The sequence below is a fragment of the Entamoeba histolytica genome, genomic scaffold, assembly GCF_000208925.1.
Source record: "Entamoeba histolytica HM-1:IMSS scf_1104750518839 genomic scaffold, whole genome shotgun sequence".
NCBI lineage: Eukaryota > Evosea > Mastigamoebida > Endamoebidae > Entamoeba > Entamoeba histolytica.
In genome coordinates, this window is record NW_001914978.1 from 22,325 (window position 1) to 38,066 (window position 15,742).

The 15,742-nt window shown below is 25.0% G+C and overlaps 11 protein-coding genes across 11 annotated transcripts, besides 1 other annotated feature; 9 read left to right on the forward strand and 2 right to left on the reverse strand.

Moving 5' to 3' along the window:
* Positions 1-15: 15 nt before the first annotated feature.
* On the forward strand, positions 16-535 carry EHI_168300 (uncharacterized protein; the record flags this gene model as incomplete). Its single annotated transcript, XM_645839.1, has 2 exons — positions 16-180; positions 227-535. The coding sequence occupies 2 exons, from the start codon at positions 16-18 to the stop codon at positions 533-535; spliced, it is 474 nt and encodes a 157-aa protein (XP_650931.1).
* A 592-nt stretch (positions 536-1,127) lies between these two features.
* EHI_168310 (myb-like DNA-binding domain containing protein) lies at positions 1,128-1,610 on the forward strand (the record flags this gene model as incomplete). The annotated part of the gene is made up of 1 exon (XM_645838.1): positions 1,128-1,610. One exon carries the CDS (start codon positions 1,128-1,130, stop codon positions 1,608-1,610), a length of 483 nt encoding a protein of 160 aa, XP_650930.1.
* A 135-nt stretch (positions 1,611-1,745) lies between these two features.
* Positions 1,746-2,822, forward strand: EHI_168320 (uncharacterized protein; the record flags this gene model as incomplete). Its single annotated transcript, XM_645837.1, has 1 exon — positions 1,746-2,822. The coding sequence occupies one exon, from the start codon at positions 1,746-1,748 to the stop codon at positions 2,820-2,822; it is 1,077 nt and encodes a 358-aa protein (XP_650929.1).
* A 28-nt stretch (positions 2,823-2,850) lies between these two features.
* On the reverse strand, positions 2,851-3,257 carry EHI_168330 (uncharacterized protein; the record flags this gene model as incomplete). The annotated part of the gene is made up of 2 exons (XM_645836.2): positions 2,851-2,868; positions 2,937-3,257. 2 exons carry the CDS (start codon positions 3,255-3,257, stop codon positions 2,851-2,853), a joined length of 339 nt encoding a protein of 112 aa, XP_650928.2.
* Positions 3,258-4,724: 1,467 nt separating this feature from the next.
* On the forward strand, positions 4,725-5,201 carry EHI_168340 (actin-binding protein, cofilin/tropomyosin family; the record flags this gene model as incomplete). The annotated part of the gene is made up of 1 exon (XM_645834.2): positions 4,725-5,201. One exon carries the CDS (start codon positions 4,725-4,727, stop codon positions 5,169-5,171), a length of 447 nt encoding a protein of 148 aa, XP_650926.1. The 3' UTR covers positions 5,172-5,201.
* A 349-nt stretch (positions 5,202-5,550) lies between these two features.
* On the forward strand, positions 5,551-7,809 carry EHI_168350 (uncharacterized protein; the record flags this gene model as incomplete). Its single annotated transcript, XM_645833.2, has 1 exon — positions 5,551-7,809. The coding sequence occupies one exon, from the start codon at positions 5,551-5,553 to the stop codon at positions 7,807-7,809; it is 2,259 nt and encodes a 752-aa protein (XP_650925.2).
* A 51-nt stretch (positions 7,810-7,860) lies between these two features.
* EHI_168360 (uncharacterized protein) lies at positions 7,861-9,042 on the reverse strand (the record flags this gene model as incomplete). Its single annotated transcript, XM_645832.2, has 1 exon — positions 7,861-9,042. One exon carries the CDS (start codon positions 9,040-9,042, stop codon positions 7,861-7,863), a length of 1,182 nt encoding a protein of 393 aa, XP_650924.2.
* Positions 9,043-9,176: 134 nt separating this feature from the next.
* EHI_168370 (WD domain containing protein) lies at positions 9,177-10,727 on the forward strand (the record flags this gene model as incomplete). The annotated part of the gene is made up of 1 exon (XM_645831.1): positions 9,177-10,727. One exon carries the CDS (start codon positions 9,177-9,179, stop codon positions 10,725-10,727), a length of 1,551 nt encoding a protein of 516 aa, XP_650923.1.
* Positions 10,728-10,819: 92 nt separating this feature from the next.
* Positions 10,820-11,698, forward strand: EHI_168380 (uncharacterized protein; the record flags this gene model as incomplete). The annotated part of the gene is made up of 3 exons (XM_645830.1): positions 10,820-11,040; positions 11,110-11,174; positions 11,226-11,698. 3 exons carry the CDS (start codon positions 10,820-10,822, stop codon positions 11,696-11,698), a joined length of 759 nt encoding a protein of 252 aa, XP_650922.1.
* A 1,912-nt stretch (positions 11,699-13,610) lies between these two features.
* On the forward strand, positions 13,611-14,564 carry EHI_168390 (EF-hand calcium-binding domain containing protein; the record flags this gene model as incomplete). The annotated part of the gene is made up of 1 exon (XM_645829.1): positions 13,611-14,564. The coding sequence occupies one exon, from the start codon at positions 13,611-13,613 to the stop codon at positions 14,562-14,564; it is 954 nt and encodes a 317-aa protein (XP_650921.1).
* A 92-nt stretch (positions 14,565-14,656) lies between these two features.
* Positions 14,657-15,472, forward strand: EHI_168400 (tRNA (guanine-N(1)-)-methyltransferase TRM10; the record flags this gene model as incomplete). Its single annotated transcript, XM_645828.1, has 1 exon — positions 14,657-15,472. The coding sequence occupies one exon, from the start codon at positions 14,657-14,659 to the stop codon at positions 15,470-15,472; it is 816 nt and encodes a 271-aa protein (XP_650920.1).
* A 172-nt stretch (positions 15,473-15,644) lies between these two features.
* Positions 15,645-15,742: part of a repeat region that runs on past the window's edge.

Below are 15,742 nucleotides of genomic sequence, written 5' to 3' on the forward strand. Positions count from 1 at the left end.
AAAATAAATCAGTAAATGATTGGATTATTGATTTGTTTCTCTGTGGTTAATGCATTCAAGACTGATGTATATTATTCTATTTCAAGTGAAGAACCTGTTGAATGGAATAAAAGAGGAACAATTGAATGCAATAATTATCAATGCACATTTGAAAATGAACAAAATTTAGAATTTACAAAGGTTAGTTTTTTATTCTTTTATTATTTAGTTATGTTTAATCAATTAGAGTAATGAGTTATGGTATTATATAAAAGTAGATAACACTTTCACTTCAATCCCAATAAACAGTGTATCATCTCAAATGACTGATTCAATTCAACTTTCATTGTCTGGTGATTCAGTTGAAAATATTTATTATAGTGTTAATGGTCGATCATCAACACTAAAAACATCTGCATCATTACTACGTTCATCTGAATTCCCCAAAACTCGCCCTGAAAAAAGGCCACCACCAGAAGAAGAAAAAGGTTTCTTCGCCAAGTATTGGGTGTGGATTTTAATTGGGGTTGTTGCTCTTTATTTCTTCTCTGGATAAATAACAAAAAAAAATTTGTTATTTTATTAGTTTTTTTTTTGTTTTATAACCAAGTATCATATACTCATTCGTTCGTTATTTTTTAATTAGTCTTGACGATACAACCGTTAAGGGGTATTTCAATGTACACGTTTCAACACGGAGTAGAGTTCAAAATAACTCCAAGAAGAATATCTGATATGTTTAAACAAATAACCATATAAAGAAGGATATATGAAGATTCTGAAAACTGATGAGATAAGAATAAAATTGAATTTTTTATAGATATTAAAAATAAAATTAACTCAAATAGCGTTAGACATAATGTTGAAAGGAAAAAGTAAAAAGAATAGAGTTACATTCAAGATTTATGAAAATTTAAAAAAAACCAGTAACCGAATAAATTTTTGTTTTGAATAGAGTATATCCTTCACATTTTTTTAAACTACAGAACAATTTCTTGTGGAATTTTAATAACGAAAAAAATTAGGGAGTTGTTGCTAAAGTTTAATAAAACTTTTTATCACTTATATATTTTTACGCAGGTTAACAATTTTTTCTGTTGTAATATTTTATAAGAATAAAGAAGAACTTAGATATTAACGAATTACTTATGGAACATACAAACATCAAACAACAAAAAACTCATTCAAAAGTAATACATCCTTGGAAAAAAACTGAAGACCAACAATTACTTGAAGCTATTCAGAAATATGGAGAAGCTGATTGGAATAAAATTAAAGATGAAGTACCAACAAGAACAAAAAAACAATGTAAAGAGAGATATTTCAATCATTTATGTTCTCGAGTAATAAAAGATAAATGGACAAAAGAAGAAGATAGTCTTATTCTTAATAAAATTAATGAATATGGACATCATTGGACATTAATTAGTCAATTTATTCCAGGAAGAGCACCTAATTCTATTAAAAATAGATTTTATTCTCATTTATCTAAGATAAGAAATAAATACTTTAATAATACTAATGCATCAAATGCATTAATACTTGATTCTGAAACTAATCTTATTCAAAGTGCATTTATTCCTGCTTCATCTCATTCTTATACAGTTATTAATGTAAATTCTTTTTATTAATAAAATGATTCTTTTAATAAAAGATGTTTTTTTAATTAAACTTAAAAATTAAAACTTAAAATAAAACGAAGAAAAGATTTAAATCTAATGCTTTTGTTACGTTTCATTCTTCTGATTCTTCGATGCAATTCTAAAATGAATGATATTTGTGATGAAAACCAAAAGTGTACTTTTGTAGAAAATCGTTGCTATTTTCAATGCGAAAATGAAAATATTACTATTCTTCAGAAAATTATCCCTTTTGATAAAGTTCACAATGGACTTTGTGATTGTGAAGATGGTAGTGATGAAAATAAAAATTTTTGCACGTCAAAAATACAAGAAGCTCTTGAATTAAAATTAAAAGACTTAAAAGAAAAAAGAAAAAGTAATGAGACAATATCAGCTCAAAGAGATAAATGGACTATTAATGGGAAAGAAGAAGCTCTTAAAGGAATTAAATTATTAAATTCTATTAGTGAAGAACTAAACAAATTAAAAAATACGGATAAATACCTTGAAAAAATGAGACAAGAACGATTGATTTATTTATTAAACCAAACAGAATTGAATGAAGAAAAAAAGAAAATTAAAAAAGCACAAAATTACGTTGTTCATGATGTTATTTCATTTGGTATTGAAGAAAAGGTTAAAAATGTTTTAAGACCAATCTTTCATTTTATTAATGACTTAAATCCTGAAGCAATAAATGACCAAACTTATTGTTCTATTCGTTATAAACTAGGTAAAGTAAGATCACTTATTAAAGAAAAAGAACAACAAGTTTCTCAAAGATTTGTTTATAATTCTGCTATTATTAGTGGTGACTATTGTGTTTTTGCATTAAATAATATTTGTTTAAAGTATCAAGATTATGAACTATGCCTTGGAAAAAATTTTACAAAGAATAATCAACTCATTGGAACATACAAAGGACATTTAGGACATTCCAATATTTACATAGGTTATTCACAAGGCTATGAAGTTCGAAGTAAATTGACTGTACTTTGTGGAAAGGAAAACAGAGTTAATATCATTAATTCTATTAATTTATCTTCAATTAATGTATTTATAGAATCACCTTGTGGATGTTCAGACACAATACTATTCAAAGAGATTGACGAACAAATAAAATCAATTGAAACAATCATCAAACAACGGACAAAAAATTCACTTGAGTTAAAAGATGAAAATCATAAGAATAGTCAAAAGAAGGATGAAGAGACTATTTGAATTATTTGTTGTTTTAATTCCAGTTTGATTAACATTTGTTGTTTGACTTTTTAATGTAGAGTTTTCACAAACAAAACTACAAGCCTCATTAACAGTTTGTAATCTATCTTCAACATTTTCATACATTGTTCTCCAATGATGATTACTTGCAAGACATAAACATTTCTCTATTTCAGTTTTTGGTTTATCACAAAACTCTTCATCTTCAACAACCTTTTCTTTGCATAACACACACTGAGCAGTTTTTGAAGAAGGACAATTTGTTACATTAAAATCATATTGGACTGGTTTCCTAATATATTCAATGTTAATTTTAACATCCATCATTTTATTGGTGAGGTCTTTAGCAAATTTATTTGCTTGTTTTCTAATTCTTGTTCGTTCACTTGCTTCACCAAGAGTAAACAATAAAACAAAAAGGAAATACAAAATCATATTATGATTTTTAAGATTTTGTTTTTAAGATGAATTATTTTTTTTGTTTTTGAGATGTATTATTTTTTTTTGTTTTTTAAAATTTTTCAATTACTTTTTTATTTTATGTAATAACTTTTCTCATCATAGCTTTGACTTTTCATATAATGAAATGAAAAGACATTCCATAAACTAGGATAATATAATACTTAAGCTTTTATAAACAATAAATAAAGATAGTATTGATGAAGAGATTTACTGATGAAGAAGAATATGAAATGTTTTCTATTAAATTAAAGCATGTCAAATGTAATGATAAAAGTCAACCATTAATTGAAGAAGGGATAACATTAAAGAAGAGAGAGGAAGATATTTTTGCATTTATCCCATTTCAACATTATTTCTTAAAGCATGTCACAACTCATGATAAAAGTAAACCCCAAATACCAACTCATCTAAAGAAATTATTAAGTCTTGACCATCAAAAATTAATGAAACAAATTACTGAGAGAAGAGTGGAATAATTAACTTAATTGAAAATATATTTTTGATAAAACTCAAACTACTGTTGTTAATTTCATAATATAAAGAAAAGACATAAAATCTCATAATATTAGATGATTACGGAAATACAAAAGATAGAACAAGTCATCAGAGACAGAAAAAACAAAACACATTATGATAAACATTTATTTTGCTATTAATGATTGTTTATTTTGTGAAGAGAAATTAATTTTTATTAAAGAAGCTCTTAGTCATATGATTAAAATTCATTCATTTTTTAAATGAAAAGTCTTTTACAGACAAAGAGGGATTGCTAAGAAAGTTATATTCAATAGTAGATGTAAAATGAAGTTGTATTTAGTGTTACAAAAGTTGTTTGTTTATTGCTGATATTAAAAAAACATATGACGTTGGCTTTTGTCAACACCACCAAATACAACAACCCACAAACCAATAAACCATTCAATAATGTAAATACTAATATATAATTCAATATAAAAAAATTAAATTTAAATACACTTTTTTATAGAAAAACTCCTTACCAAAAAGGTTTATTACAAAGAAATAGACAAACAACTAAATCAAATATAAAGTCATGATGAATAACTAATGTTTTTTTAATGTTTTTTATATCAATTCAAATTGAATGATTCAATTTTGTTTTTAAAGTTCGCTAAGAAACAGACAAATTTTCTGTTTTTAAACTAGAATTAAGTCATTTTGAATAAATTTCTACCAGTTTTTTCCTTTATCAATCCTTTTTTCAAAATTTTTATTTTAGATTCATCTAAAAATAGTGAATAGAGGCGACCAAAACTGGAAAACAAACGAGTAAAAGAAAATAAGAGAAAAAGTACTAATAAAACGGGATAATTAAAAGAAAAGAAGTTCACCTACAACCATCTCATTAAATAACGCTTCAGAATGCCACGTGGACAATCAATTTAAGAGTTGAAATGAACTGTGTGTGAACAAAGTAAAGAGATGTCTGGATTTGATCTTAGTGAAGTTGCTGGCCCAGTTGCTGAAGTCATTGATGATAAAAATGAAGAAGTTGAATTTGTCGTCTTTGGTGTTCAAACTCAACCAAATAAACTTGTTGTTGATGCTAAAGGAAAGGGAGGACTTGAAGAAGTCAAAGCTGCCCTTAAGGAAGATGCTCTTCAATTTGCTTATTACAGAACAATTTCTGGTGATGAAGAATCAAAACGTGTTAAATTTGTCTTCATTTCATGGGCTGGTGAAGGAATTAAGAAACCAAAATTAAGAGCTGTTATGTCTATTCTTAAGGGTGATGTTAAGAATGTTATTAATAACTTCCATATTGAATTACATGCTACTTCATTAGATGATCTTGTCGAAGATGAAATCGCTGCTAAAATTAAGAAGGCTGGAGGAGCTGATTACTCTTTCAATACCACCTCAAATTAAACGCTTCTTTTTAACCCATTCATTAGCGTACTAATTTTCTTTTAATGTTTTCTTTTTTTAATAAAAAAAATATAATTTTTTATTACATTTAATAAAAATATTAAATTCTTTTTGTTTCATTTGTAATTTTAATAAAGAAAGTAATTTGTATTGATTTTTTATTATTAATGTGAATGTCATTTTTTATTATAATAATAAAAAATGTTATTCTTATTGAGTAAAAACCTTTCTTTATAATTCATCAATATTAAAGAATTTTGATTTGTTCTTTCTTTAAGTTTTTTAAAGACAAAAATTATAAGATAGTCAAGTTTCATTTAATAAAACTGGTAGTATTTAATTAAATGATCTCAATATTTAGTATTTATTTAACAATTAAATGATTACAAAACATTTATCAAATATTCTGAATCTTCCTAATTTTATGAAAGAATTAAATGGTAATTTACTTCTTCAACAAAAAACAGGAAATAAAAAAGAGGAACAAATTAATTTATTAAAACAAACAATAAATGCTTTATATATCTTTCCAAATGAAATTTCTAAAGATGTAGATGCATTAAAAGAGAATGTATTACCATTTGATCAAAGAGCTTCTTCAAATGGTGATGATAATAGATTAAGTGCTTTTCATTATTGTTATTTAAATTTAATTAATTTAATAAAAACAAAACATCCAAAAAAAGCATGTATTTATGCAATGAAAGAGATTAAAACATCAGAAGAATATATTGAATCATTATCTAAATTTGTGTTTGTACCATTGTTATATCAAGAAGTATTTATCTTTAGTTGTTGTGAAGAGTATTTATCTATAATTAATTTAGAGTATCAATCACCTTTATTATTTTGTCAAATACGTTCATTAGAAAATATTGGTATTGCCTTAGGTGTATATTCTCCTTCTCCAGATCTTCTGCATTGGGATGATGATTTCCCATTAAAATGCTGTCAATTAAAATTTGAGTTACCAAAATTCACACCACCTAATTTATCAAAAGCAGTTGGAGAACGTGCTTTATTTAATGAGGCAATGCTAGACAAATTAAGTTTATGTATAAAATATCTCCCAGAAGGTAATGTAAAATGTTTAATAAAAATGAAACTAGCATTATTTTATTTTCAAAATGCTAAACATGAATTAGCTTTAGAATTACTTCTTGAGATAGCAAAAGAATTTACTTTAATGAATCATTTATCAAGGTCATATTATTGTTATATACTTGCGTATCATTGTACATCTTCAATAAAAAAAAGAATATTCATTTTATTAAGATTATTGACATTATCAAAGATTGATGAAGATACTAAAATAACAATGGCAACTAATTTTAATATTACTGGACATCATTTACTTAAAACTTCTTCAATTATCAATGAATTAAAACAACTTTTCACTTCATCACAAGAAGAAACAATTAGTGCTGAAAGTATTATTACAATTTCTACTCAGCCTATATCATTAACACTAAACATTCCATTGTCGTTGGAGTGTATTATTAATAATACTGAATTAATTTTATACCCTGACCAACCAATCGTTTTGGCAATCAACTCTTCTCCTCTTTTGGTTAAAATTAAGAATGGTCCAACACTTCTTATTCCAACTCCAATTCATTCAAAAAATGAGTCTAATCAACCAATTACTATGGAATGTCATATGCCAGAATTTATTAAAGTAGACAAAGAGTGGGAAGGAAAAGTAGGAGTTAAAATTGACATGAATAAGCATGTTTCAATATTCAAAGTTAAAGGTAAAATCTTTAAAAAAACTACAACAGTAGCTTATAAATTAAAAAACTCTTACGAATCAGTAGATGGTAAAATATCAATGAAACATGGAATTATTGATATGACTTCATTTGAAGTACCATGTCAAATTGCATTATACTTACCAATTAGAGGTTTAAGTTATGAAAAAAAAGATTGCAAGTGTTTGTTTAAATGTGAAGGAGAATGGCAATGTAGTCTTGAAACTATTGCTATAGTACAAGACCCTATTTCCTTTCCTAGTGTTGTCCATCCTATTCATCAAAATCAACATTGGTGTGTTGAAATACCTATTAGTAATAAAGTAGATGGTAATATTATGATTAAAACTCTTGCACTAAGTGTTAATAATGTAATTACGAATAAACTAGAAGAGGATATTGAAGTCTATAAAAACCAAAGTTATAATTATATTATTAATAGTTGTGCAGATGGGAATCAACAATTAGATGTTGTATTTGAATATAAAGGAAAAATATACCAATATAATAATACTATAGATTTTATTAAAATACCAACATTCTATAAGGTTCAATATAAATGGGATAGTTGTGTTATTAGTAAAGGAGAATCAGTAAATGTTATTTTATCAATAACAGCAAATGAAGACAACAAACATTTATTAGTTCAAGTAGATAATAATGATTATTTTTGTGTTTGTGGATTTAATACAAGAAAAATCCAATTAGAAGTTGGTGAACAAATAACAATCAATTATCAATTTATTAGTCTTCATGCAGGAATATGTGCATTACCACAAATTAAATTTACTCGTAATGGAGTAGATTTACGAGTTGAATATGAAAATGAATTACCAAACATAACTGTATTACAAGAGAGTGAATGGTTTGATATGTTAAAAGAATGAAGACTCAGATTAAATAATTTAATTATTTCTAAGGTATCAGGAATTACTTTTTTACATTTCAGAAGATGATGTATCTTCTTGTTCTCCAAGTGCTTCAATTGTTAATAATTCAATATATTTTTTTCCTACTTTACCTGATATTACAACAAAAGTGAAATAAGTTATAATTAATAATAGTGCAACAACAAATGAAATGACTAATAAGCATGTAAAAATAATACTTACCGTTCTTGGATCGAGTAGGTTAGTTGGACAATCTGTTGAATATAACCAAATTTCAATTGTATTAAGTGACGATTGTAATCTATTATATGTCTCACTTCTCATATGTAAACTTACTTCATTTCTATCAAATAAAATTGATCCAACACTTGATATTGCAATTGGAATAACTTTGTCTACACAAATATTTCCATTATAATTTGCTTGAAGTGATAATTGATTAAGTATTTCAACTGAATGAGTAGATAAAATTTTAGGATTAGAATTTAATTCAAATTCTAATTTCACATTATTTAATTCTAAATCAATAACATTACTTGATTTACAAATAATTTGATTTGAATGAAGGAATATTGTACTATTTTCTATTCGTGATGGTAATTCTTCTTTTCTTTCTTCCTCTTCAATCAGTTTATTTGTAAGGTCATGTGATACATAGAGAGGACCTTTTCTAATTTCAATTAATGAATTATAAATACTAATGTCATGAATACACCCAGAGTCTAATCTAATGATATTATTTTCTGTTTTAGGACTTGTTTCTAATGAATAAATAAAATAATTCCCTTCTACTATAAGTTGGTTTGTTTTTTCTTTTGCAACTAAATTTGAAATATAAAGAGATGATGAACCATTTGTAGGTAATAAAGTAATGTTGCCAACTACCATATTATATATATCTGTATGTGTATATATTAATGTTGTGTTCGTATTATTTGATATTTTAAGAATTCCTATTTGACCTGATAATTCATTTAAAATAATCGGTTGAGATATATTACTTATAACAATAATACATTCTGACCCAAATGTTGGGTTAGTATTACAAGGACAACCATTGGTTAATTCCATTGTTGTCCATATTTCTGGTTGATTAAATGAATATTCTCCTTCATTTAAACCAGTTTTAATCGTACAAGTTATTGAGTTAGAAAGTATACAATAAAACCCAATAAAGAAGAGTACTTTAGAATAGCACATAATATGGACAAAAACTAGATAAACTAACATTTCTCACAATAAAAACAATAATATAAAAAAAAATATATTTTGGAGAAATACCATAATTTTTTATTAAACTATTTATTATATCACAATTCATTTACTCTAAATTGGAACTTAAACTTAAAATATCTTAAACCAAGATGGAAGAAGGAAAAATAGATATTAACAAAATTCATATGCTTCTTTACTCAAAACTTGAAAAAAGAGATAAAATTGAAAAAGAACCATTTAAACTTGTTACTAAATGTTGTGGCTGTGGTGGAGAAGCTAATGAAACAGCTGAATTAAGTGGTGAAATTGATAAACTTAAACAAGAAAATATTGATATTGTTAAGGATTATCATAAAATTTCAGTTAAACTTAGTAATGTTGAACAAGAAAAAATTGCTGTTGAACAAGAGTTAGAACAAACAAAAAATATGGTTAAATTAAAACAAGAAGAAGTTAGTGTACTTCAAACTAAGAATGATGAAGTATTGAAAGATATCCAAAGTAAAATTGAAATGATTAATGTTATTCGTCAAGAAAGTTCTGCTCATCAAATTAATAGAATTAGACTTGAAGATGATTTAAAACGATTAAATATTGAAAATCATCGAATTATGGATGAATATGCTAAATTGGAACAAGAACTAAGAGTAACAAAAGAATTATATTCTAAAATTCAAACAAACCCCTCTATTACTCAACAACCACAAGGAAATAATCCACCAACTCAATCTTATTTATCATCAAATGCTACCACTTCTTCTTTTCAAGTAAATGGAATGAATGTAAGTGCTAGCAAGTTACCTACAGAATGTAAAAGACAAATCACAGGTCATTCTAGTGATATCTTATGTTTTAGATATAATTCAAATGGTACTGTGCTTGCATCTGCCTCAGCAGATAAAACAGTAAAGTTATGGGATGTTGCAACTGGTAAAATTAAATCATCAGTTGGAGGTGTATTACAAAGTTTTACACATTTATCTTTTAGTCCAATGGGAGATATGTTACTTGCTACAAGTAATGATTCTACTGCTAAAGTATGGTATTTAGCTAACTCAAGACTAAGACACAGTTTAACTGGACATAGTGGTAAAGTAACTTGTGGAGAATTTTTTGATACTGATAAAATTATGACTGGTAGTCATGATAGAACATTAAAGACATGGGACGTTAATAAAGGTTATTGTCTTAAAACTACAGTATGTTTTTCTAGTTGTAATTGTATGATGATGGGTGGAATGGGTAATTTAGTATTAACTGGACATTGTGATAATACCATAAGATTCTGGGATATTAGAAGTAAAGAATGTATTGATATTAATAAAAATATTCATACAAGTTCTGTAAGTGATATTATCAATGTATTAGATGGGAGATATTTTGTCAGTATTGGTAAAGACAATATTATCCAATACGTTGATGGTGTAGAAAGAAAAGTTATTTCATCATTTTCTCATCCAGACTTTACAGTAACAAGCTCATCTAGAATGTGTTGCTCTCCTGATGGAAAGTATATTATTGCAGGTTCTTCAAATGGAGAAGTTTTCTGTTGGGATACTCAATCAAAGAAGTTAGAAACAGTACTAAAGCCAAAGCTAACTCAACCAACTAAGGCTGGGTGTTATGCAGTTTCATGGAATCCAGTTCAATCACAAATTGTTTCTGGACATGCCAATAAGATAGTTATATGGGAAAATTAAAACAATTTTTTATTATCATTATATAAAACATTTTTAAAGTAAAAAAAAAGAAACTTAAAAAAGAACTCATAAAGAAAAAGGAGGATAACAATATGGCAGAAGAGAAAATTGCATTAATTCAAAAGAAGTATAACGAATTAGAATATGATGATAACATATTGTATGGAGGAATTATTATTAAATATCAACATGTTTGTGAGACTGTTATTGAAGGTCAAGATTTAAATAAACAAAAGAGTGCTGTAGAAAAAATAATTGGACAACTCAAAAGAAACGAAGAAAAAGAACAAGTTAAATCGTTTGAAGGACAAACGTTTGTTTTATTAATTCTATTAAAAATAAATAATAATAATAAAATAAATTTAAATTCTTAATATGATAGAAGGACAATTTATGTATTACAAAATGGACTTATTGCAGTTATTTTAGTGTGTGATATTAGATTTCGTTTGTTACTTTATTAAAGTATTAATGAATAATTAATAATTAATCTTATAGCACCTAAATTAGCATTTGCTACAATGAAAAATATTTATTCATTCTTTTATTCTACTTTTAAAAAAACAATAGACGGTTTAAATTCACATTCATTTGTTAGTATTGAAGAATTTGATAGCTTTAGACCTAAATTACTCGATTTTATTATGAAAGCAAATAACGATGAAACTGATGAAACTCGTATTTTAAGAAAGAAAACTAAAAATTTTTATACAACAACTGAAGTTTCAGTAAGAAAGATTGGTGAACGTGGTAAAAAAGTAGCTGACCTTGAAAAACAAGCTGATACAATGAAACAGGCTTCTTCTGATTTAAGTGCATCAGCTGTTGATGTTAGAAATCTTCAACGATGTAAGTATTGGAAAAGAAAGTCTATTGTTATTATTTTATTAGTTGTTTTAGTGTTAGGTATTATTGGTATCATTATTGGAGTTTGTTTCCAATTCATTCCGAGAAGTAATAATAGCAGATAATTCTTTCATTTTTTTTTTGTTTTCATTTTATTATTATAAGTATTGTTTGAATTGAATTTCATTTTAATATTATGTTTCAAAAATTAAATAAGTCGTATTTAAATATTTTATTGTGTTGTTAGAATTAAAAGATATTTGTATTGTTTTATCATATTTATAATTATATTAACTAAAATTTAATTAAGTAATAATTATGCTTTGAAATTATTGTTGAAAATTAAAATTAATGCTTAATTCTCCTCTTGAACAATAAATTACTTTCACATTTTTTAAACAATCGTTGTTTATCCCCTTTCAACATTTCTTTGAGACTTAACTCTCTTTTATAACTTTTATCTTTTAGATAAATTTTGTATTTCTAAGTATGAACTTTATTACTGTATGTCTTTTCATTATTCACTTGAAATAAACAACCTTTTTAGGAGCCATCACTAAACTTTAACTGTTTGTATTCATAGAATAATCCCTTCACTCCTTCTTTCAACAAAATTTATAAAACATCCTAATAACCAACGCCTTAATTTTATGTCTTACAAGATAACTTACTCACTTAAACAAGAAAAAATAAAATGATAAGTTTATAGTTTTTTTATTGAATAAAATATTCATTTGAATCTGTCAACTGAGTTTTCACATAATGTTTTATCGTTTATTGGTTCTCAAATAATAATAAGATTAGATTTTATCATTTCGAAGTGATTAGCCAATTCTTCTTAAATATTAAAACTTTCTATTTCAATATTTTGTTATTATATGAAATGTTTAATGTTTTTTCTTATTTTTCTAGTTTATTCATTTTTTCTTTTGAGTATTGTTCTTAAGGTATTTTCTTCAAACAAACTCATGGTTGTTTTCATAAAATTATTTACATTTCTTTTTATTAAAATTTCTTATCTTTGTATTGTTTCGTCAGATAATCTACAATAAATATGATGAATTTTAATTATATAAACTACTAAACTATCTTTTTTGATATTTCCATTTTATTTTATCTTTTATTCTTTCCTTTTCTTTAAGTTTTTCTTCAAAACTTAATTCAAACAAAAAAGATTTAAAAAACTATTTTACAAATCAGATGAATTCTCCTTTAAATAAAAATTAGATTTTTTTATAATAATTTTTTTATTAATAATTAAAACTATTTCTTATTAAACTAATACTATTATTCCTTAATTTTTAATTAAACGTCATTGGATCTTTAAATTATTTCTAAAAATATTTATTAGTATATTTTTTTATAGAAAGTCGAACAAAAATTTATTTTTTTATTATTATTGAAGATAATAATACATTCAACTAAAAAATAATAAAAGAAAAATTAAAATTTATATTCTTTATAAAAATAGAAATCTATATTATTATAATATATTTATAAAATATTAAATTATTTATTTATAAATTTATACCTTATTGTATCGTCTTAAAGTAAAGATTTATACTTTTACATTTGTATTTGATTAGTCTAGACTGAAACTATAATAACTTATTTTTTTTAATAGAACCATTTAAATATAAGAAAAGATAAAAACTTAAATTAAAATTCTGTTAAAAAAATTTAAAATGTTAGTACTAATGAATTAAATAATTTGTAATTTAAATTAACTGAAACAACTATTATTAAAATTGTAAATACAATAAAACAAATTTTTGTTTATAAAATAAATAAAAAGAGAGTTATTCTAGTCATCTTCATAATTTGTTGTGCGAAATTATTCATACCATTATTCTTTATTATAAAATAGAATTTAAATAAATTCAATAAAATTATATAAAACTAAAAATTTATGAAAAATTAATAAAATTAGTTGTTTAATTCGTCATTATTTTAACATCAATAGTAAAGTATCGGGAAATTTTTGATACAAAAGCAAGTCAAAATAAAATAAGAAGATCTAAAAAATTTAAGTAAAAGATGTCTGTATTAAAATCTTCATTTGGAACCAGATTTGCTTTTTACTCATTAGACACTAACCGAACAGGTAAGATATCATTTGATGTATTGAACAAATATATTTATAATCTTCTAAGTATTGAAGAAGATGCTGATAAAGAATTATGTATTTTCTTATGTATGTTATGTGATGTTGATAATGATGGACTTTTATCGTATGAAGAATTTCTACATTTGTTTTATTGTTATAGTATTCATACTCAAAAGGATTTCTTTAAAATACAAGTTGATATTATTATTGCTGTTTTTATAAAATTGTCAAGAGGAACTGATAGAAAATGTCAAGGTTATGTTGAACGTGATGATTTGGTTTACGCACTAAGGAAGTTAAAGTCATACGACTTCAAAATATTAAATCAGTACGATGCTATATTTCAAAAACTTATTAATTATTGTGATAGTAAAGGTAAAGGAACTACACTTAGTGAATATGAATTTATTACCTATGTTGTAAAACCTGAATATATGAACCTTCATTATTCTTCTCATTATGAAACGTTGTTTAATAAATGGATTAAAGGTAAGAAGGACTTTATGACAAAACAAGAATTCTCAAACTATTTGAAATTTAGATTTCCTGATGGAATTGGTGTGAAAAAGTCAGATGAAATTATATTCACATTAATTGCTACTGATGATAAATTTACTAAAACTGATTTAAACATGTTTGGTAGATTAGTCTCTTTATTAAATGACCTTTGTGGTAAATCGCACTGTTTAGATAAAAATCAATGTTATGAATTATTCTTTAGACTAGTTGATGAAGACAATAGTGGTTCTATTGAAGGAGAAGAATTGACTATGATGGTAAACGCATTAAAACTTGGTCTTGTAAAGAATATAAAATTGCTTAAAGAAGTAGCTGAAGGAACTTCATTGACTAAAGAACAATTCGTTAAATATTTAACCAAATAATAAATCATATTTTTTTTAGAATAAGAAATAGTTTAATTATAATAATTTTATAGTTTAATATTATCAAATAAGAAAAAAACTAAGAAGAAATAATGGAAAAGTCAACGAAAGAAACAAATGAAGGTTATGATTTGATTGATGATGAGTATATCAAACAACATAAGTCTCAGAAAAAAGAAGAAAAAAAGCTTAAAAAAATTAAGTATTTAGAAGAAAAGAAAGAACGTCAAAATGAAAGAAGACAATTAAAACGAAAAGAGAAAAAGGAAAGAATCAAAATAATTAAAAAAGAGGCATTAGAACATCCAGAAGAAAATATTAAAATTCCCTATAGAAAGAAAAAGAGAGATATTAAAGATATAGTTTGTACTGGAAAGGTATTTATTGATTGTGACTATGAAGAACTTATGGAAGAAAAAGACATCAAATCTTTGTTTAAAGAAATTGAGATGATCTATTCATTTAATCACAAACAAGAACATCCATTTGAACTTACCATTTGTGGTGTTGGGCCGTCTCTTAAAAAATATATTGATAAACATCCTAACACACCCCAATGGAAACTAATCACTTTCACTGATAAGACAATTAACCAGCTTATTAATACCTTACATCTCCCAGTATATCTAACTGCTGAAAGTTCAGAGTCATTAAACAATATTAATGACAATGATATTTTTATCATTGGTGGGTTAGTTGACCATAAACAACATAAAGGAGTTTCACAACAAAAAGCAGAATCACTTCATTTACCAACTCTCAAACTTCCAATTGAAGAAAATATTTCTTCAATGAAAAATATAGTCATGGCAACAAATCATGTATTTGAAACGTTGTGTCGTTTTAAACAATCAAACAATTGGAAAGACTCTTTAGAAAAAAGTATTCCATCAAGATACTTTAAATAATAATACTACAACTAATTATTAATTCCTGTACGTGTCAATACCATATTTTCTTTAGTATTCTTTATACAGTGTTTTTCTCATATTTGTTTTATTTTGTCTTTATTCTTAGTTTTTCTAAAAAACCAATATTTATATAACACTCTGAACACCACTTTATTATGTTATTATTCTTTTGAATATCTTGTCTTCTCAATCTTTTGTTTTTTTCTTTAATTTCTTCTTTAGTTTTTTTAATCATCATTTTCTTAGTGGTTGAATATATTTCTTGAA